The 23,811-nt window shown below is 43.6% G+C and overlaps 1 protein-coding gene across 1 annotated transcript; it reads left to right on the forward strand.

The window, feature by feature from the left end:
• LOC8084213 lies at positions 825 to 1,598 on the forward strand. Its single transcript, XM_002441972.2, has one exon. It carries the CDS (start codon positions 825 to 827, stop codon positions 1,596 to 1,598), a length of 774 nt encoding a protein of 257 aa, XP_002442017.2.

Here is a 23,811-nt window from a genome sequence, read left to right on the forward strand (position 1 = left end):
GTGATTTACTGTGATTTTTCAAAAAATTCAGCCAAAATAAATAAAAAGAAAAAGGTAAAACCGCTTTCAAAACCAGGTCAAGGATGTAATGTGCATGGTTTTAAAAGTTGAGGGATGTATTTTGTCCGGTTTTAGAGTTCAGGGATGAAAATTAGACTTTCGCGAAAGTTGAGGGACCTAAAGTAGACTTTTTCCTTTCCCATCCTATATATATATAATGAATTTGGGCTTTGTTTTATTTAAAAAACCAACATAAGCTGCATGCGTTGGCCCAAAATATGGCCTGCTAGCCGGTCGTGACTTTCTTCTGGAGACACGGAGCCGCCGCCGATCGTGACTTTCTTTTGGAGACGGAGCCGCCGCGGCGTTTCAGTTTCTTAATTACGTAACCCTTCGTCTTGGTCGCCTAGACGGATCTCTTCGCCCTCAGATCGCAGAAGATCATCAGGTAAATTCCATGCCCAATCTCTATTTTTATTTAGTTAATCTTTTGTGCATTCTCTTTGTACACAACATTTGCTAAATCTACTAAGAAATGGCAGATTTTGAAAGATAACATAACTGGATTGACTCTAAAGTCAGTATCATCTACTCGTTGGGAGAGTCGTATTGATAGTGTTAAAGCTATTAGGTTTCAGTGTGCAAATATTCGAGAGGCTCTACTTCAAGCATCTGATAGTGACAATGATCCTTTGACAAGCAGCGAGGCTAAAGGTTTAGCAAATAATGAACTTGGAGAGTATGAATTTTTAGTGTCAATAGTCATTTGGTATGACATATTATATGCTGTTAACCTAGTAAGTAAAGAATTGCAATCGAAGGATATGCTAATTGATGTTGCTATTGAGAAAGTGCAGGGGCTAATATCTTTCTTCAATCAGTATAGAGAAACTGGTTTCTCAAATGCAGTGGAGGCAGCTACAGAAATTGCACTCGACATGGATATTGGTACAATATTTCGTAAAAAAAGGCAAATTAAAAGAAAGAGGCACTTTGATGAGAATCCTGATGACTCAAGTGCTGCCGCAGAATCTCTTGAGGATTTATTTAGACGCAACTATTTTATACCAATTGTTGATCAAGCTATTTCCTCTCTTACTACAAGATTTGAACAGTATCAAGGTTATAAGAAAATATTTGGTTTCTTATTTACTTCTGATGCATTGCGTTCTTTGGATAATAAGAGCTTGAAATGTTGTTGTCATCATCTTGGGGCTGCACTTAAACGAGATGGACAATCTGATATTGATGCTGATGACCTTTATGTGGAATTGATTTTTCTTCAAGATTTTATTCCACAAGAAAATAAAGGCCCGATCGAAATTTTAAATTTTTTGAAGCGGCACGCGTGTTTTCCCAATGCAACCATTGCATACAGAATTCTATTGACCATTCCAGTGACTGTTGCATCAGCAGAGCGGAGCTTTTGTAAGCTGAAGCTATTGAAGACCTACTTGCGAACTACAATGACACAAGAAAGACTTAATGCACTGGCATTAATAGCACTTGAGAGTGGCATGCTGGACAAGATTGATTATGAGTATATCATTGAAGATTTCGTTTCAAAGAATGCTAAAAGAATATCGCTTTACAAGTGATGATTATACAACAGGTATAATTCTTGGCCTATGTTACTATACTTTGTAATATAAGTAATACATTGATATCTGTTATTATTTTTTTTATTTTAGCACTAGATATTAGGCCTCCACTTAGTGTTTCGAACTGGGTCTCGTATTTTGCCGGGACGCCCCTGAATAGGACAAGTGTCTTTTGAACATACTCGCACAACCTCTGATAAGAAATTTGATTTGAGATCATTCTGAGCCGGCCCATAAATAGAAATTAAATTCAATTTGAAGTCATCTTCCTTATGATGAACTTTAAAACGAATAAAAAAAATCCCCTTCTTCAATCTCACCAATATCATAAGTTAACAAATTTATCCCTAGAATCATGCCACCATATCGACTCCGTGGAGCCATGCGATGCCAAAGAAAATCTCTGGCCAGCACAGATATTATTCAAAGTAGATTGCGGAAAATTGGCTCTACCCGTCTCTGATAGGACAATAAAATCTAAGTTTCTTTCTTTTGTTAGGTCAGATAAGAATCTATATTTTTTTGGGTCAGCAAACCCGTTACAATTCTAAAAAATACCTTTCATCTAGAACACCTTATTTTTATTTTTATTTTTTATTTTTGGTTTTTTCGTTGTACCAAGGTGCGACCTTTTTTTGGTGATACAGGGGTCTGTAAGTCGCAACCCCCATCACCTAGGCCTTCAGAAACCCCAGAGCAAATAAAATTTAAGGCTTCTAGATCTATATTTTCTTCTATGGAACATAAAGAAGAGGCATCATCAAAAAACAAATCCTTTTCTAGCCTAATATTCTCATTCAACCTATGGACTTCTAAGTCTCTTAGAGAATTCAAGGACAACGACACTTCCTTTTCACTACTGCCAAGCGCAATTCCTAAAGAATTAATAGAAGACTGCAAAATATAATCATCAACGGTATGGAAAGAGTTTGGGAAAATTCCGTTACCTTCGCCTGGAGAGGAGTCCAAATTTTTACGAGCTTTCAGTTTGGACGCCTTCTCAAGAGAGTCCTGACCTGAAGTCTTCTCATTTCTTTTGCTGGATCTGACCAGAGGCACTGTCCCACCATTGAGCACATTAGCCTTCCAATGGCCTATTCCATCTTCTGTTAACTCGCACTGGGAAAGCAATACTGTTTGTTTCTTGTTTGCTTGGACAACTGCTGGTGCTGATTGTGCACCTATTTCCTTGCTCTGAAGGACCCCAGAAAAGGCACCCTTTTCTTTTTGAGCTGCACCATTGTGCTTACCAGGTTGAGGTTGCTGCTCCTTAGGTGCATCCACATCTGCTAGTCTCTCTCTTTTACCATCTTCATCCATTGGGTCCTCTATCTTTTCCCCCTTTGGATCGTCTTCATCTATGGTAGAGTCCATGTCGGTGACTTGAGGCTCACCATCAGATATCCTTCCTCAACTCAAAATTGTAGCTCATAAACATAATCATCGATCACTATATCCACAAGATTAGGGATAATAGTGGGGTCTAGCACAGCTACCTTTAACCTTGCTCGGCCATTGCGGCCCACCTCTAACCAACCTTCTGGGAGTTCTTACTTTGAACTGCCACCTATCAATACTTTTGACATTACTGCAAGGAGAGTTCCAAGCCTTTTCAACCATACCCCTAAATGAATCTTTCTCTACCCACCCTTTTTCAAACCTAAACCTCTTTTTCCCAAACATAGTATTATCTCCCGAATTCAAAAGCAGTGGATTATGATCACTTGGGAGCCTTTCTAAAGCCTTGATACTAACTAAGGGAAATGCAGAAATCAATTCTGCAGAGACAAAGATTCTTAGCATAAATCAGGTTGTCTTGGTTATTTGTCCAGGTGAACCTCTTATTGCTAGCATTAAGCTCAACTAGAGCCCATTTGTCTACCCATTCGTTAAAACAATCGGCCCATCTATGGTTAATTAAAACATTGCTTTTGTCACTAACAAACCTGACAAGATTAAAGTCACTGCCTATAAGCAATGGACCTTTCCAACTACTCATAACATCCTCTAACCCTACTAAAAAACTTGCTTTCTGTTCATCATAAGCCGGGCCATATACAACTATGAATTTCCAAGAGAATCCTGTTTTCTTACAGGTTAACTTGACACTAATAGAAAAGTTCAAAACTTCTACAGCCATATTAAACAGATCAGCATTTGCTCCGACCAGGATTCCTCCTGCTGAGCCGTTAGCTTCCAACACTAGTACACAGAAGCACTATACAGGCGGTTTCCAACCCCTTTTCACAGGCGGTTTGCGCTGGGTGCCTGTGGAAATCAAGGGTTTCCACAGGCGGGTAACTTAGAACCGTCTGTAGAAATAGATTTCTACAGGCGGTTCAGCTATGCAACCCGCCTGTAGAAATAAACTTTCTACAGGCGGTTCTCATTATATAACCACCTGTGTTAAAAATTTTAAATCTCTCACCCAATTCTAAATTTTCCCACCAGACCCTTTTTTTCATTTTATATTTTAATATGTACATACAACATATATATATATATGTAATATTCAAACTAGTGAAGCCTAGAGATCACGTAAACCATTGCAACATGCAATTCATTTATATATATATACTGTTACTTTATACATAAGGTTACATTAATTACAAACATGATCACACATCAAGTTTTTTCTGTTACATGCATTAGAGGTTTCACCTCTGAAACCTCTGCTCTAATAACCAGATCGAGTTAGCTTTAGCCTAGTAATCTCCCTTAGCGCTCCGTATTCAGGCTTTGCTAGGGCGCTGGTCCGATCGTGATATTTCCCTTCGCTGGGAATGACTTCTCGCAACATGAATTTGCAGAGGTCCTCAACTATGTTGTATAAAGTGGCTTCACTCATGCTCTTCGCCTTTTCAAAGTCTTTTTGCTGCACAGGAAGTTAGAAAACATCATATATTTATTAATGTTCATAATACATATTTAACAACCTTAATTACTTAGAGCATTAATTACCTTATAAGGGTTAGTCATATATCTTCCGCCCTCTCTCATGAACTCACATACGTAGAATCCACAGTGGACCGATCCTAGTGGTTGCTTGTGACACTATATAAAGAAAAAGAGCATATTTGTGAGTTGCAACATGATGCGTATTCTATGTATATAGTTAGCGAGAATAACTTGGTAAACTTTCATACGTACCGGCCACTTATGAAAGAACCTCAAAGGCTGCCCCTGTATTCCTGACTCGCACTTTCCCCCTTTAATCTTATAATACCTATAGGCCCTATGATATCAAAAACATTCTGCAAGTTATTGTCAAACTCTTATAAAAATTTGTATGCATATTTTACTTAGCTTACCGTTCTAAGAGAGAAATGAATGGTGCATAAGTTGTTGGTTCATAGTCTGCGGAGTCTAGGACATGCACACGTCCATGCTTGGGATTAATCATTAAGCAGATCCAGTGGTCCCTGAGAGAATGAACTTTGTGATCAAAGTGTGCATTTTAACTATTAATACGATGCATGCAAACTGACACTTACCTAAAGTGATATGGTGCGAATATTAATTCCCTGTCTTGAAACTCTAGCATTGTCATGGCTAGGTAGAGGCCGTAACTAGCTATTTGTTTCTTTTCCCTTTTCTTTATTTCGTCCTCCTGCTCTTTTGGATCCAAACCTTTTAAGGAGTCATCATCTTTTCCGATCCTAAAAGTGTGCTCGTCCTCACATATCCTCATTGGGCTCATATACGCGACCCTTTTATTCGCATTAGTGCTTGGATCCGGACCGTACCGCATCTATTGCTGTTCATATTGCATTCTGCAACGTGCACTTGTATGTTAGTATTAAAATTTAATGTAACTCACAAATAATAACTCACAAATTTAAAGCATTGTATGAGTGACACTTACAATGCAAACACAGTTATGAGCTGCACGTTGAGTCTTTGTAGGTTCATCATTAACCACATGTCCTCGAAGGTCACAATTGCTCTTGTATGATCACTATTAAATGCCTCTGCTGGTATATCTACACTGATCGTGTCAATGCCAACAGAAGATGCTCTCATATACCAGTCATGGAACCTTTTTACACCAGCTGGGACCTTTTTAAGTTTATCCCAAGTGAGTAGAGGCCTACCCAACTCATATTTCTTAGGGACATATTTATAATCATCTTTAGTGGGTGGCCTAATATTTACAAAAGCTGGTTCAAACTTCTTCGCTGCCTTCTCGTGCTCAGCCAAGTCAACTAATTTTGTCGTGCGGCTCATTGCAATTCCTGACAAAAATAGGGCAGTACCAGCAGACTTCCTCTTCTTTGGCTCGAACGGAGAAATCAATTTGGGCACCGAAAATTTTAATTTTTTTGGTGGCGGTGGTGTCGTCTCGTCATCTTTGGTTGGTTGTGGTGGTGTCTCGGCATTTTTGGGTGGTGGTGGTGTGGAAGATTCTGGTGGTGCTGGCGAAGGTTGTGGTTTAGGTGATGGTGGTGGGGAGGGTGGGTGAGGCATTATAGGTGAGGATGGTGGAGCGAAGATCGGAGAGGGTGGTGGACTCGGAAGAGTTATGGTACCACCGACATCTGGAAGGGATGACTCCTGAGTCAGTGGTACTTCTTGGGATGAAGGTTGTGGTACCTCAGACAACAGGACGTCTCGTCGAGGCCAAAGAATGAAATTCTTGATAGCTTGTCCCAGCTTCTCAATACCCTCAGCACCAGGAATGTCTAGCATGTCATCCTCATATCCTTGGACAACTGTCAGCACTTCCACCCTACAGTAGTCCTCTGGAATTTCGCTACCATGAAACTGGCGCCCCGGGATTGCAAGTCCTGTGGCTACTTCCCTTGTACGATTATTGTTAAGACTGTACCTTATGACTAGGGAGCAACGAACAGGACTTTCAATCTCGTCAACTGGATAGCGGTCCTTGTTTCCAGTAGACGCGACACTACTTGGGACAACTGGAGCCTGTTGTGATGTTGTCGGGGCGACCACTAGCTGCATCTGGCGAGGCTGACCACTTAATTGGCTAGACATTGCAGACGCCAGTCGCTGCATCAACTCAGGAGGAGGATCAGAGAGCATTTTATTCATCACCTGTTCGACTTCTTTCTTAGCCTCCTCCTTAAAAAATTAGACAATTCTTCCTTGTAGCGATTGCGTTTTCTATACATTCCTTCCCACTCTGGTCTGAATCTTTCTTTCCATTCTTCTTTGGATGAGATACCTCGTACACGACCAGGATGCTCTGGGTTACCCAGAGCAACAGTAAGAACATCCTTCTCCCTTTGTGGCTTAAATTCGCCTGCTTTCTGCTTAGCTGCCACCTTGAAAATATTCTTCGCAGCCTCTTCGACCATTGGGTCAGCAAATGACACGCCAGAATTGGCTTTCTTTGCCGGTACCCGAGCACGAACCCACCGCGAGCCCCTGCGACCAAGTTGGTCAGGGAGCGCCGGCAAACCCTGAGCCCTCTGCGCTTCATCCTCTTGCTCCCATTGGGCAAGCTTGCGCTGGTAACCACCTGTGCCTAGGTGGTGGTGGTACTTGTTCCTTTTTGCGAGTTCAGATTTGGATTCGCTCAAAGCTTTGAAGTCATCAGAACTCCTCTGCTCTAGAAACACTGCCCACTGACCAACCGTGATTTTATACCTCTTTGTCGGGTCCAACCCTTTCTTTGCCCACTTTGAATTCAACTTAGACTTGTAATTCCTAAACATGATCGCCCATTGCTTCAATGTGTGCTCTTTTACGAGCTCTTCTAAACCCTGAGGCAAAACAAACCTCGTAAGCAGCCTGTTCCACATTCTTGTGATCTCATTGTTGTCCACATTTTTCCACTCCCTGACTGTGATGTCAAGATGGTCTCTAACTAAGAAACCGAGTGTGTTACGCCACTTAGGTAAGGTCTCCGCTGGAGCTAAGGGTTGTCCAGTCGCACTGACATCTGTAACTCTATAGGTTACTTTTGGGAACTGATTCAATCCTCTTTCACCTCGTTTCCTTTTGTTCCCGGTCTCAGTGGTCGTCTCCGTCGTCGGCTCAGGTGCACTTTCACGGGCAACTTCTTCTTGGGATAGGATTTCCTCCATTTCTTTCAATTGAGATAGCACCTCCTATTCATATAAAGACATGTATTATTCTTTACATATACCGAGGCGCATAAAAGTATAGAAACATATAATTATGAATGAGTAATTCACCTCTTCTATCTCTGGGTTGTAATCGGGGTCACGTGCGTACTCACGACGGGCGTTCCTCTCTATGCGAGGATCAGGAATGTCGCTTACCGAGGTCTCGTACGAAGGAGTTGACTCACGTGACCCTTCTGCCTGCTCCGTGTTGTGGGACCCTTGTTCCTTCTCTGCGTGCTCGGGCCTTTTTTCTTGCACGGTGGGGCTAGACCCTGGTGCCTTCTCGGTGCAGTCTGACCCTTTTTCTTGCACCGTGGGGCCGGACCCTGGTGCCTTCTATGTGTGGTCTGACCCTTTTTCTTGCACGGTGGGGCCAGACCCTGGTGCTTGCTCCATAGGGCCGGACCCTTGTGCCTGCTCTGTGTTTTCACTTGGAGAAGTCGTCATTGGAAGATTCTAAAGAATATATGTTATCAGAAATGTTATATGGTATAGTATGAACACTGAAGATAATACTCTAAGTCAACCGTTGACTTATAACTACACATGTGCTTAACCAAAAATTGTGTTGTTTAGCTTTTGGGAAAGCTTATGAAAAGTACTACAACTCATATATTTACCTTAAGGCAAGATTCACATCTTAACTGAGTCAAACAATATAAACATGCAAATCTACTAAGAATAAGAGCAACGCAACGTAGGGCATTTGTTATTTTTATATCTCTTAATCTATTATTCCTAAATTCATGAAACAATTACCAGACCTCCAATATCATATGAAAAGCATATCACAATAATTTCATATTTATTTGAGCACTACTACTACAGTTATGAAAAAGATAAATACAAGAAGCAATTAAAACCTAACTTCCTAAATCTATTTTTACAGCTAAAATTTCAAACTAAAACATGCCATATTATAGATCTACTGGATAGACAATTTTACAAGGATTCCAAAAAGTCTATATTTTCTATTTTATGATTTTTTTATGAATTACTATGCATTTCCAAAGTTCAGCCAATTTCATGCAAAAGAAAAATTAATGTGAGTCACTGACGTGTGGGCCCCACACGTCAGGACCTTCTTCAACCTCGAGCGCAGGGCATGTTTCTTCGACCGCATGAGTAGGGGAGGTTTGTTGATGCAAAAGCGGATCTGCAAACACAAAGGGCTAATACCCGATTTAAACGTTAAGGCGTGCCAGCCGATTTGACCTTACTATCGGCAAAGGTGGTAACTCGAATACTTTGGTCCCGACAACAGCGATGTGCCCGGATGTCACGGCCAAGAGGTATTCACGCGGAACTTGAGAACACGCCAAGCTTAAGTCGACGAATTCCTAAGAACTCGTAGTAAAAAGGAAAAAGTATGACGAAGTCGTCGAAAAAGTAGATGCTTGGAATATGAATAAAAACGTGTGTTTGATTGATTCCTTAGATTTACAAGGCCCTAGGGTCTACATTTATACCCTGCTCAAAGAGCTACAACCAGACATGACTAGAACTCGAATTCCAAATTTAAACAGAATCCGTGTACAAAACGATCTAAATAACTAAGGAAAACGTAAAAGTATCCTTACGTGACAAACCAGAACATCCCAACTAGCCGATCGGTAACTTCCAGAGCCCCCTTCCGTATCATCGGCAGAATCCTTCGTCATAGCCATCGGCATAAGCACCACCCACCTATGGACTTGGTCACGTTCAACCATCCTTCCGTCGGCAATTAGCTTCATCGGCAACTCACCCTGCAGATCAAGCACCACCGTCTTATCTCGCCGATCTACACTTCACCGATCATAGACACGTGCCCAAAAACGGTGTCAACACATGCCCCCCAATTTCGGAGTATGAAATCATTAATGCTCCTAAATTCTCTGCAGTAATGATGTCTTTTTCCCCGATTAATGCCCCAATCTGGTAACCGATATCCTTAATCTGAGCAATTCTGATTTGATTCTTCCGCAGATCCCTCGAAACCCTCACCTTCCCACACGGACATTTCTATTTTAATCGCGCATCGGCAACACTACTGTTACAAGGACTTGCCGATGGACTGACCAGGACGCCCATATCTTATCTTCCCAAACGGCTATCTCCACTTTATTCGCCCATCGGCAATATGACCGTTACAAGGCGCTGCTTATGGACCGACCAGGAGATCCCGCACAGTAAAATATCTCTGGATAATGACCGCTTCCTGTCCAATCACCTGCACAATCCCTTGATTACCGTGCAAACAGTTACCAAATCTACCTGAGCACCCTCGGATTTCACGGATACGGCGAAGAGATAAGTCCATTTTACCCTTTCCCGTTTTGTCCTATAAATAGTTCCTCCTCGGGTACTCCTTCTCCATCACTTCATTCCACAACCCCAACTTTACTTTCCAAGCGGCGGCTCTATTCAAGGTCTCCAAGATCTCTGACGAAGTCCTTCCTTCACCAACTCTGAAGCCCTCGATCATCCTCCCCGTGGCAAGATGGCTGTCAACTTCATCGTTCCTGAGGTCAGTTCTTCATTCCATCTCCTGTACTTTTCTCGCACCCCTGTTCATCCGCAATCCATCTTACTGAATATATATATTTTTTTTGTTTCCCCTTTTTTTACCTTCAAAACCATTAGGATTTGTCCAACAAAACTGTCATTCCCACCGATCAACCACACCTCCAATGCCTTGGCCCGTTAGGAGATCCAGATCCAACCAACCTCATTAACGCAGAAACCAATAGGATCCCTTTTAGAGCCGAGAACTTTTCTTTAGATCTGTGGAAGGATACTTTCCGTTCTTGGCCTAGCCCTACCGTGGGGTGGAAGGATTGGTTCTTGAGGGTCAGTAATTCAATTGAAGTCTAGTGGGGCGAGAGAAAGCTAGACCAATGCATTAGGTTGTCTATTGCCGATATGCACAGAAATGAATCACTGCTGATAGCTGCATCATATTTCTGGTCAGACACGCTCAATGCTTTTGTCTTTGGCCACGGCCCTGCTTCTCCTACACTTGCCGATGTAGCCATGCTTACCGGCCTAGATGTATCCTCTGCCGATAGCACCCATTTCTTCGACACCAAACCCAAGGCCAAGGTAGAAACTCGTGCCATCGGCGGTTGGTCGGGGTACATCCAGAAATACAGCAAAACAGGCCCTGTCAACATAAAAGAGCAGACTTGCTTCCTGAACATGTGGTTAGACAAATTCGTGTTCTGCGGCCCATCGGCAGGACCAACTTCCGTCTATCTAGCAGCAGCAGAAAACCTGGCCAATGGTGGCCGATTCCCTCTCGGCCGATATCTGCTCGGGGCAGCCTACCACCTCCTTCACCAAGTAACCAGGAAACTCTTACTCGGCCAGTCTATCGGTAACTTGGGAGGTCCTTGGTGGTTCATCAACATGTGGCTCAGCCTCCACATGCACAAGCGCCTTGAGTTCAACCTCTTTGCACAGCGCTTTCCAAGGGATATAGTCGAGGACTATGTACTGGATGAAGAAGAATCGGCAACACGTCTTCCCCTAAACTTTGGTGAGGCTGTCATAGCTCTGCCTGGCACAGGAGGTAATCCAGATCAGGTTAGCCGATTCTTCCAAACTTTGAACGAAGGTTTGGCCAGAGATGAGCGAGCATGGTTGGCCTATGACGACCCAGACACTATGTTCCCCCTGGTTTTCAACCCATTCAACGATGCTCTCGACAAGGATCACGAAGTGATGATGGCACTGGTCACTCCCCGAGCTATACCAGTGAATTTCTTTGGCAGTGGGAAAACCACCCCTCAAACTTATGATTTTTATAACCCATCGGCATTAGCTCGACAATTAGCTTTCGGCCAGCTGCCGATTGCACTCTGTTACGCCGATGTAATAAAACCGAGGGAAACCATCACCAGCCTCCTTGAATGGATTCGAGTAGCCCAACTGCCGTCAAGTGCCGACACAGATGTAGATTTGTCAGCGTGGGTTCCAGCTGCCTTTATCACTCAGGCATATAAGCAATGGTGGGCAGAATGGAAGGTGCATCTGTTCTGCAAATCGGCCCTCTCATACCACGGTATGATCGATCCTGAGTACAAAGTCCCTGATGATGCTGTAAGTATCTTTGAACCGATGTTCCAATTCTCTCGATTTCACTTCCATCGGTGATTTACTTTTGTATCGTTTTGCAGGTTGACGACACCCCTCCATCGGTCAGCAGGAGTGGCAAGCCGATTGACCTGTTCGCATCGGGTCCAATCTCTTCAATCGGCCACAACGCTCCTACCTTGGCTGCCATCGTGCATCGAGGCATACGACTCAAGAAAGTTACCACCAAAAGAACTCAGACATCACCATCGGTAGCAGCTTCCACTCTAGCACATGCTTTCAAGGTAACTATTAAACCTCTTTATTCATACCAATCTTATTCTCATATCGGTTATATTGGTACACACAAATTCTCCTTTCTGTAACAGCAAACCAGTGCATCGGCAAGAACCAAAGGCAAAGGTGCCGATGCCCCCCAGTCCAGCCAGCAGAAGAGAAAAGGTGCCAAGAGTACCAGGACACAAACCAAGCGCCAAAAAGTAGCAACTCCTTCTCCTCCTCCGATATCTCCCATTCCAGTGGAATCTTCTCCTTCTCACCTAGAAACAGAGACTCAGCAAGTACCATCTCCCCTTCAACCGCAAGAAGCACCGCAAGCGGAAGAACCCCAGCAAGAAGAACCTCAATTAGAAGTACCCCAGCCAGAAGACACATCAGCCGATGTAGGCGAGCAAACTACCGACCCGGCAGGTTCAATCATATCATCGGTGGTTTCTTCAATCCAGACAAGCATCGTCCCTCCTCAAGGTAACACATTTTTATAACATTACTGCCGATGAACTTATTCTTTTTCGGCCTTATAACCCCTTCTGTTAATTTTCAGCTGACGTGGTTCCATCGGCAACTCTGGCCGATCAACCCATGGCTCCATCGGCATCTTCCAGTCAGAGGCGAGAGATAGCCTTGAAGCAAGTAAGCCATCCAATCTCCATCAATACTATTTGCCGATGCTCTGATCATAGACTGACTCACTTTGTTTTCCTTTTTAGGAACAGGATTCTCCCGACAGCCTATTCTCCTTTGCCATTGATATCTCCGAAGACGAAGGTGAGGAAGCAAGTTCTTCCCGGGCAGTTGGGATTGTATCAGTAGAGATCAGGGCTAAGCTGGAAGAACTGTCGACTCTCCTCCATCAAGACACGGCTCAACTAGTCGATGACTCTGACCCGGCCAAGGTTCTATTCAAGACCCTCAGAGACCAGATTCCTGCCGATGCTGAAGAAATCCTCTTCCGGGCCGCACATCTAGAAAGTCGTCAGGTGCAGTACCAGAGGGCCGCCCGACGCCTTGCCGATAGAGCTGCTCAGACCCGGCTTTCTGAGGAGATGATGAAAGAGAAGCTCCTGGCTGATGAGAAGCACAAGAACATCGGCACCTCGAAGTCCTCAGGAGACGCACGGAAGCAGAAGATCTCCGACCTATCGGCAAAACGAGAAGCCCTGTTGGCAGAACTCAAGCAGATGGAGGACGCCCTATCCCAAGCCCAACAGGAAGAAAGTCGACTGCCAGAGACCATCAAGCTTCTCGAGCAAGAGCGAAATACCCATGGTCGCAAGGCACTGCAGTTGAAGAAGAAGTTGAAGCCGATAGAAGGCTCTGCCGATGAAGACGTCCAAGAGATAGAAGCAGCCAACCAGATCCGCCTACACGCTATATCGGCCATCCAAGCGCTGCTAAGCATGTGAGCTGTTCATCGGCAACACACCTGCCTCTTCCTGCTTTTCAGCTTTCTTGATGTTTAGTCTAGCCGATAGGACTGTTATCGGCATCTTTTGAAACATTAAGTCCGGGCCCAAACATACTTCAATCCAGCCGATAGGAGTGTTATCGGCATCTAAACTTTTATGCATCAACCCATATACTTGGGTAGTACTTCTTTAAATATTTTCCATTCAGTGCTCTGGGAAATTCAACTCCTTCGAGAGTTTCTAAAATATAGGCATTGCCAGGAGCTGATCGACTTATCCGATAGGGACCCTCCCAATTGGGAGACCACTTTCCAAACTTTGGACTTTTAGTCCCGATTGGTAAAATTAATTTCCATACCAAGTCTCCATTGGCAAACTCCTTAGTCTTCACCTTCTTATCGTACCATCTAGCAATTCTTTTCTTATTCTCTTCTATACTCATCAAAGCCTTTAACCGATGTCCCGCTAGATCATCCAACTCGTCTATCATCAGAGTAGCATAATCATCGGCAGCCAACTGATCTTGAAAAGATAATCGCCTAGATCCAGCCTTAATTTCCCAAGGCAACACTGCATCATGTCCATACACCAACTGATAAGGTGAAACCTTGGTCGATCCATGACAAGCCATTCGGTAAGACCATAAAGCTTCGTTTAACAATGTGTGCCACCGCTTAGGATTCTCTTCAATTTTTCGTTTAATAAGCTTGATAATTCCCTTGTTGGACGCCTCAGCCTGTCCGTTAGCTTGAGCATAATAAGGAGAATAGTTTAACACCTTAATTCCCATACCGATTGCGAATTCATTAAATTTCCCTGATGTGAACATAGTACCCTGATCGGTAGTAATCGTCTGAGGAATCCCAAATCGGTAAATAATGTGCTCCTTCACAAAATCAATCATATTGGCCGATGTGACTTTCTTCAAAGGAATAGCCTCAACCCATTTAGTGAAATAATCGGTGGCAACCAGAATAAACTTATGTCCTTTGCTAGATGGTGGATAAATCTGGCCGATCAAATCAATAGCCCATCCCCGAAACGGCCAAGGTTTGATAATAGGATTCATGGCCGATGCGGGCGCTCTTTGAATATTGCCAAATTTTTGACATCCTTGACATCCTTTGAAATATTTAAAGCAGTCTTCAAGTATGGTCGGCCAGTAATATCCATTCCTCCTAATCATCCACTTCATTTTGAAAGCTGACTGATGCGCTCCACATACCACTTCATGGATTTCTCCAATTAAACTCCTAGCTTCGTCATCACCCAAGCATCGGAGAAGAATCCCATCAATAGTTCGGTAGTATAATTCATCTTCGAGGAGCACGTACTTGGTGGCTTGAAACCGAACTCGCCTTTCCACTTTCTTAGATGGATCTTTCAAATAATCAACGATTTCTTTCCTCCAATCATCGGCACCAATTGCCGATATAGCATTAATCAAAGGCTGATATCCCGAGGCATGCTGAGCCAACCGATTGGCCTCTTCATTATGTAATTGAGGAATATACTCCAACCGGAAATCTTTGAATTACCTTAACAGTCGCATGCTCTTTTCGTAGTAGATTATGAGGACTTCACTTTGGCATTCATAGCTTCCAGTCAATTGATTTATAACCAGCATAGAATCCCCGAAGACTTCAACAGCATCAGCATGAAGTTCCCTTAACAATTCCAATCCCTTTATTAAAGCTTGATACTCAGCCTGATTATTCGTCGACGTGGCAGCAATCGGCAAGGAGAATTCATACTTCCTTCCCCGAGGGGAAATCAATACTATGCCGATTCCTGCTCCTCGGTCACATGTGGATCCATCAAAGAACAGTGTCCAAGGTACAATTTCCAAGGCTTCCACTGCGCCGCAATGTTGAGTTACCAAATCGGCCATAATCTGCCCTTTAACTGCTTTAACCGATTCATAACGCAGATCGAACTCCGATAGTGCCAGAATCCACTTACCGATCCTGCCACTCATAATTGGCATGGACAGCATGTACCGGACTACATCATCCTTGCAAATAACAGTGCACTCGGCCGATAGCAAGTAGTGTCTTAACTTGACGCAAGAGAAATATAAGCACAAGCACAGTTTCTCAATAGTCGAATACCTGGTCTCAGCATCAATCAACCTCCTGCTTAAATAATAAATTACACGCTCCTTCCCTTCAAACTCTTGGATTAAAGCCGAACCGATGACTATCCCATCGGTAGACAGATACAACCTGAAGGGCTTCCCTTGCTGAGGTGGAATTAGAACCGGAGGATTCAATAAATAATTCTTGATTTCATCCAGGGCCAACTGTTGTTCCTTTCCCCAAACAAACTCTTGATCGGCTTTTAGCTTAAGAAGAGGACTGAAAGCACGAATTTTACCAGAGAAATTAGATATAAACCTTCTGATAAAATTTACCTTGACGATCAAAGACTGGAGCTCAGTCTTGTTGGTAGGGGCCACTATCTTATTGATGGCATCAATAGATCTTCGACTGATTTCAATTTCCCGTTGGTGCACCATGAAACCAAGAAATTGTCCTGCCGATACACCAAATGCACACTTATTGGGGTTCATTTTCAAACAATGCTTCCTTGTGCATTCCAACACCTTTCGCAAATCGGCAAGATGCTTTGTGAAATCTCCAGACTTAACCACCACATCATCAATATAAATCTCCACCAGCTTGCCGATGAACTCATGAAATATAAAATTCATGGCCCTTTGATAAGTAGCACCAGCATTCTTTAAGCCAAAGGTCATGACTATCCATTCAAACATTCTAACATGACCAGGGCACCTGAACGCGGTCTTTGAAATATCTTCTTCAGCCATGAATATTTGATTATATCCTGCATTGCCATCCATAAAGCTAAGAATCCGATTCCCGGCCGCAGCGTCGACTAGCAGATCGGCAACTGGCATTGGGTATCCATCCATCGGTGTAGCTTTATTAAGATTCCTGAAATCAATGCAGACCCGAAGCTTCCCGTTCTTCTTGTAGACCGGAACAACATTGGAAATCCACTCGGCATACCGACACTGCCGAATAAATTTGGCTTCAATGAGTTTGGTTATTTCGGCCTTGATGTCAGGAAGAATATTAGGATTACATCGGCGAGCTGGCTGCTGATGTGGCCGAAATCCAGACTTAATAGGCAACCGATGTTCAACAATTGATCGGTCCAAACCAGACATCTCAGTATAATCCTAAGCAAAGCAATCTTTATATTCCTTTAACATTAATTGTTGCTTACACTCAGAATCTAACATAGCGCTAATAAAAGTAGGTCTAGGCTTATCACCACTACCTATATCTACTTCTACTAGATTATCGGCCGATGTGAATCCCTGGCCTAACTTTCCATCATCGGCGAACCTATCCATTAAAAACCTTCGTCAGAACCGACTGCTTGGATCGGTGGAATTTCGTAATCGGCAACCTTGAGAAAGTCCTTTTCCCAAATTTCTCCTAAAATACAGCTGGTCCTTTCATAGGTGTCTGCCTCTGCCGATGCGATGACATAAGAAGAATCTCCTGGGACAATTTCAATCTTGTCACCTACCCACTGGACCAAGCATTGGTGCATTGTAGAAGGGATGCAACAATTAGCATGAATCCAATCTCTTCCCAGCAGTAAGTTGTAAGCACCCTTTCCACTGATCACAAAGAAGGTTGTCGGCAAGGTTTTACTGCCGATGGTCAACTCTGCGCATATTGCCCCCTTGACCGGAGACACGTTCCCTTCAAAGTCTTTGAGCTTCATATCGGTCTTGGTTAAATCCTGATCCCCTTTTCCAAGCTTCCGATACACTGCATATGGCATGATATTAATAGCGGCTCCACCATCGACCAGAATATTGGTCATCGGCTGACCATCCACTTTTTCTTTAACAAACAGGGCCTTGAGGTGCTGCCTTTCATCATCGGCAGGCTTCTCGAAGATAGCCGTCATCAGATCCAGAGCCAACTGAGCTATTTGGTCGGAAAACTCCACCTCATCGTCACTAGATGGTGCAAGGAACTCCATCGGCAACATAAAGACCATGTTAATTTCTGCCGATGGACCTTCCCCCTTAGGATCTGACTGTTGCTGACCTCCAGACTGTCCAGAATTTTCCCCCTTGCTCAACTCTTCTCGCCTTTCGCACTGCAGCCTTCTTTTCTGCGTCCTAGTCAACCCCTCTGGACACCATGGAGGAAGTTGCTGCCGTCTTACCGACGGGCGAGGATTCTCCCTTGACTCTACCCGATAAGTATTGACATCCCTGCAAAATGTGAACTCATCGGGAACCCGAGCATTAGCCATTTCTTCAAGTTCTTCCTGGTTCCTGGGAAAATATTGAACACGATCGCCAAGCCTATCGTGCACGCTGAGCCTGCCCCCCAGCCGATCGTGAACGGACGCTCTTCCTCTGATCGGCCCGTTATATCGCCGATCATCGTCGCGGTAGTACCGATCGGACCTCTCATACCGGTCATAACCGTTGCACTCGGGACAATCTCTGACAGTGGAAAGTTTGATGTTTTCCTCCCAACAATGAATGAAGAACGGGCAATTCCAGTGATCCCTATGCCGATTCCATTCTTGTCGGCGTGTTTCCTCTTCCCGATGATAATCCTCTTGCTGACGCTGGTACCGATCTTCACGTTGCTGCCAAGTCTCCCGAGGCCTCCTGTGAGTTATCACAATACCAGATCGGGGAGGCTTTCCTGAGTTAGTTCCCTCCTGGACCAAACCTCTTCCTTTGGCATCGGCAGTAGTGATCTGATGTTGGGGATCCACCGATGCACTTCTTTCAACTGCTTCCGACGTCAGGACCTTGGCCTTTCTCTTAGCATCCAACATGTTCGTTGGGAAAGGATGTTGATCAATCTTCATTGGCTTCTGGGTCTTGGAACTATCAAACTTGATTCTTCCAGACTCTATAGCCGATTGCAGCTGCTATCTGAAAACCTTGCACTCATTGGTGTCATGAGAAGTTGCATTGTGCCATTTGCAATATTTCATCCTTTTTAATTCTTCAACCGTTGGGATCACATGATTAGGGGACAGCTTGATCTGACCTTCCTGAAGTAGAAAGTCAAATATCCTATCGGCCTTAGTGATGTCAAACGCGAATTTCTTTATTTCCAAAAGGACAAGACATCGGCTTTTTATTTTTCACCCACTCTGCCAAGCCGATGATCGGTTCTTCATCAGAGTCTGAGCTCGTTGCTTCATCAACGAACGACACCTTTTTGTTCCATGCTCTCTTGGGCTCGAAAGGCTTAATATCTTGATCAAAAATCCTCTGCACCAAATGACTTAAACTTTCAAACTCCTGTGAAGCATACTTGTCCCTGATGTGTGGCAACAAACCCTGAAAAGCCAAATCGGCTAGCTGCCGATCATCCAGAACCAGACTATACCATTTGTTCTTGATGTCCCGTATCCTCTGCACAAAACTTTCAACCGATTCATCATTTCGTTGCCTCAGCTTGACCAAATCGGTGATTTTCTTCTCATGGACCCCAGAAAAGAAATACTTGTGGAATTGTTTCTCTAGATCGGCCCAGGTAATCACTGAGTTGGGAGGTAATGATATAAACCAAGTGAAAGCCGATCCCGACAATGATGATGAGAATAAACGAACCCTTAACTCATCCTTGTTACCAGCTTCCCCGCATTGGATGATGAACCTGTTGACGTGCTCCATGGTTGACGTGTCATCTTGCCCAGAAAACTTAGTAAAATCCGGTACCTTGTACCGATTTGGAAGCGGGATCAAATCATATGCGGGAGGATACGGTGTCCGATAAGAGTAAGTGTTGACTTTGGGTTTTATCCCGAATTGGTCTCTCATTATTTCAGCAATCTTATCGGCCCAATAAAGCATCGGCATCTTGCCGATGGGGCGGTTGCGGATCCGGCACCTGTTGGTAAGCTTCCACGTGTCGATGTGGCGCACGATCTGCATGGAACATCGGGTTAATCATCTGTCCCCCAATCTGCGGACCACCAAGCTGTTGCCCACCAATCTGCTATCTGCCGACCCGCTGCCCAAGATTCATTGGCTGGTTAGGCATCCCCTGATTCTGGAACCCGGGATAGATCTGTCCTTGCTGGAACCCTGTAGCCTGATGATTCTGTTGGGGCGTTTGCGGGAAGACTTGCTGCCCAAGCCATCCATTATTAGCATTCATCGGCATAGGTCCTGCCGATGACTGATAATTGGGCATTATCATTGAGTTGACATACCCTGGTTGAATCATAGACCTCTGTTGCATCAGCATTGAGTCTGCCGATGCGTTAGGCATCTGAAACGTTGGAGCTTGAGAATTCCCAGTGTAAGGTCTTGCAGTAGTAGTTGTAGTATACTGGGGACTCTGGTTCGTTGGTATATTAGGAGGTGCCGATGCCATAGGAGTCTTGCCTCTCACATCAGTTGTCTGCGACGTACCCGACGTTAACTCTAGAGGCATGCCATAACCCCACCAGTTAGGAGGAGGAGTCAATCCTGACATTGCCGATGCCAATAGATCTGTAGCGAGTTTAATCTGCCCATCTGAAGTCTGTGGATTGGTCGTCATCGGCGTAGATCGTGCATTAGTGACTCCTAACGTGCTTGGCGGAACAGGAATTTCCGTGCCTGCAACAGCCGTAGCAGCCGATGGAGCTGTGACCACCGGTGATCCTGGCTGATGATGAGAGGGGCCCACATAATCTGGGGGTAATTGTCCTTCTTTGAAAGTTCTTGCCACGGCATTAAAAACCGTATTAGATAGCACACCAGCTTGGTTGATCAGAGCACGGTTGATAGCGCTGTCAACCATCTCTTGAAGTTTGCCAGGATTGGCTTCAAAAGTAACCTGCCGCGGTGCCGGCAGTGCATCCTTCTGGATCACTTCGCCGCTCCTGTTCATGCTGAAGGATCTCAGGCATTGCTGCTTGTAATCCTCCAAGGCTTTAGCAATAGCCTGCTTCTGCTCGTCCTTGAGATTGGCCTCCGTCACGGGGATGACGTTCTCTTGATCAAACTCAGAAGTCGACATGTTGATCTTGATCTTGAATCTGTCCCACTGGGCGTGCCAAAAGATGTGTTGATGCAAAAGCGGATCTGCAAACACAAAGGGCTAATACCCGATTTAAACGTTAAGGCGTGCCAGCCGATTTGACCTTACTATCGGCAAAGGTGGTAACTCGAATACTTTGGTCCCGACAACAGCGATGCGCCCGGATGTCACGGCCAAGAGGTATCACGCGGAACTTGAGAACACGCCGAGCTTAAGTCGACGAATTCCTAAGAACTCGTAGTAAAAAGGAAAAAGTATGACGAAGTCGTCGAAAAAGTAGATGCTTGGAATATGAATAAAAACGTGTGTTTGATTGATTCCTTAGATTTACAAGGCCCTAGGGTCTACATTCTCAAAGAGCTACAACCAAACACGACTAGAACTCGAATTCCAAATTTAAATAGAATCCGTATACAAAACGATCTAAATAACTAAGGAAAACGTAAAACTATCCTTACGTGACCAACCAGAACATCCCAACTAGCCGATCGGTAACTTCCAGACCCCCCTTCCGTATCATCGGCAGAATCCTTCGTCATAGCCATCGGCATAAGCACCACCCACCTATGGACTTGGTCACGTTCAACCATCCTTCCATCGGCAATTAGCTTCATCGGCAACTCACCCTGCAGATCAAGCACCACCGTCTTATCTCGCCGATCTACACTTCACCGATCATAGACACATGCCCCAAAACGGTGTCAGCAAGGTTTCTTCAACCTCTATGGTGCGCAGGGGAGGGGAGGGGGTGGGGGACGGGGAGGTGGGGGTGGGCGGCGACAGCGACGACGACGACGACGGCGGGGCGGCCGCGGGGCAGCGGCGGTGGCAGCGCGGCTGCACTGTGACCGGAGAAGAGAGAGGTGGCAAGCACAGAGACGGAGAAGAGAGGGGGGCGGGCATACCTGGTGGCGTCGGGGTCGGAGAAGAGGGCGGCGCGGAGGAAACGACGACGGCGAGACCGGCGGCGGCGGCGGCAGAAAAAATGCGCAGCCTAACGGCGTCGTTTGAACTGAGTGGCGCCTTCGGACTTAGAAAATTTTGGCGGGGTCTGGGCGTGGAATATATATGGGCGGTATTTCTACAGGCGGCTGGCTATGTGAACCGCCTGTAGAAATGCATTTCTACAGGCGGTTGGCTAGAAGAGCCGCCAGTAGAAATGATTTTCAATTATATTGTTTGTACATTATTTGTAACATAATGTAAAATAACTTGTATATTATATTGTTTCTACACTATTTTTAATGTAAAATATATTTGTATCATATATTTAATGTATATTATAATATGATTATATTGTTTCTAAATTTCTTTTTTAATTTTAGTGTTATATATTGTTTGTATATTGATATTATAATATGATTATATTGTTTCTAAATTTCTTTTTAAATTTTAGTGTTATATATTGTTTGTATATTCATATTATAATATGATTATATTGTTTCTAAATTTCTTTTTAATTTTTAGTGTTATATATTGTTTGTATATTGATATTATAATATGATTATATTGTTTCTAAATTTCTTTTTTAATTTTAGTGTTATATATTGTTTGTATATTCATATTATAATATGATTATATTGTTTCTAATTTTTTTTTTAATTTTTAGTGATATATATTATTTGTAACGTAATGTAAAATAATTTGTATATTATATTGTTTCTACATTTTTTTAATGTAAAATATATTTGTATCATATATTTAATGTATATTATAATATGATTATATTGTTTCTACATTATTTGTAACATAATTATATTGTTTCTACATTATTTTTAATGTAAAATATATTTGTATCATATATTTAATGTATATTATAATATGATTATATTGTTTATACATTATTTGTAACATAATTTTTCTATATTTGTAACATTATTTGACAAAGCGTTACGAAAGTGTAGTTCTAAATCGAAAGGTCTCACATAAATTTGAGTGAGATTACATGATGACTAGAGTTTACATGATGAATGACAAATACAATCTAGGCAGTTACTATTCTTCCTTGTCCATCAGCGCGCACCCAAGGCAAAGAACTTTGTGAGATGCTTCGCTCAACATTTCTTATCTTAGCAGGATAGTCATCCACAAAGAGGGACATGTCGCTGAACTGGTTAAAATCCTCCAGATCCGCTACACCATCAACTCCTATTGCTTGTTGCTTTCCTAGAAAAACTACATGCTTCAGCTTGTCAGTAGTTTTCTTCTCATTCTTGAAAGGATTTGTTCAGCATAGAACACCTGTGCAGCACGGTTACCAAAGATCCACGGGTCATCTTTGTATCCCACTTTACTTAGATCAAGAACTCTGACCCCATAATTATCCACTGTGACATGTTTATCTTCTACCCATTGACATCGAAACACAGGGATCTGAAATGTACCATAGTCTAGTTCCCATATGTCCTCTATGAAGCCAAAGTATGTAATAATATCACCAGTTTCGTCGTCTATGGCCTTGCATCGAACACCACTGTTTTGTGTCATGCTCTTTTTATCCTTGGATTTGGTATGAAATGTGAATCCACTTATGTCATAGGTTTGCCATCTTGTCACTTGGCGTGATGGTCCACATGCCAAAGCCTTGATGGTTTGTTCCTCAATTGTTTCCCCAGATGGAACATCCTGCTCCCTTAGCAATGTGTACAATTGTTTCTTGTGTTCCTTCATTATCCAATCATTCGTTTGCCCAGGATTATATTCTCGAAGCTCATTCAAGTGTTGACCGAGCAAATGCTCCATTATCGAGAGCTGATGTAAGATGCTGTGATGTGCCTCAAGGACTGTATTGTAATCTGGCGGGATGAATGATTTCCGTCCAATCCTCCCACTTCCATGTAGCCTACCCTCATGCCTTGATGGAGGCAAACCTATTGCGACCTAGTCTTTTAGGACACTATTGCAGAATGGTCCTCCGGACTCAATGGCCTCTTCAGTACAGTACCCCTCTATCATGGATGCCTCAGAACGAGCACAAGTTGATACATAGCCGTTTAGTATTGCCATAAAACGCTCGTACGTCCACATTTCATGCAGGTACATGGGACCCAATGCTTGTATTTGAGGAACTAAGTGCACCACAAGGTGCACCATGATATCAAAGAATGATGGGGGAAAACACATCTCAAACTGTGACACTGTCTCCACTGCGAATTCCTGAAGGGATTCTAACTCATCACGGTCAATTACCTTTTGTGTGACCTTATTGAAAAAATAGCACAATTGTGTGACTGCCATCTTCAAGAACACTGGATTGATAGCCCTTATTGCAACAGAGAGGAAAGTAGTCAGCATTATATGA

The sequence above is a fragment of the Sorghum bicolor genome, chromosome 8 (assembly GCF_000003195.3).
Source record: "Sorghum bicolor cultivar BTx623 chromosome 8, Sorghum_bicolor_NCBIv3, whole genome shotgun sequence".
NCBI classification, from domain to species: domain Eukaryota; kingdom Viridiplantae; phylum Streptophyta; class Magnoliopsida; order Poales; family Poaceae; genus Sorghum; species Sorghum bicolor.

Excerpts from the sequence above, each read along its gene's own strand:
- LOC8084213 (XM_002441972.2), top strand. The coding sequence starts at position 825 with ATGCTAATTGATGTTGCTATTGAGAAAGTGCAGGGGCTAATATCTTTC.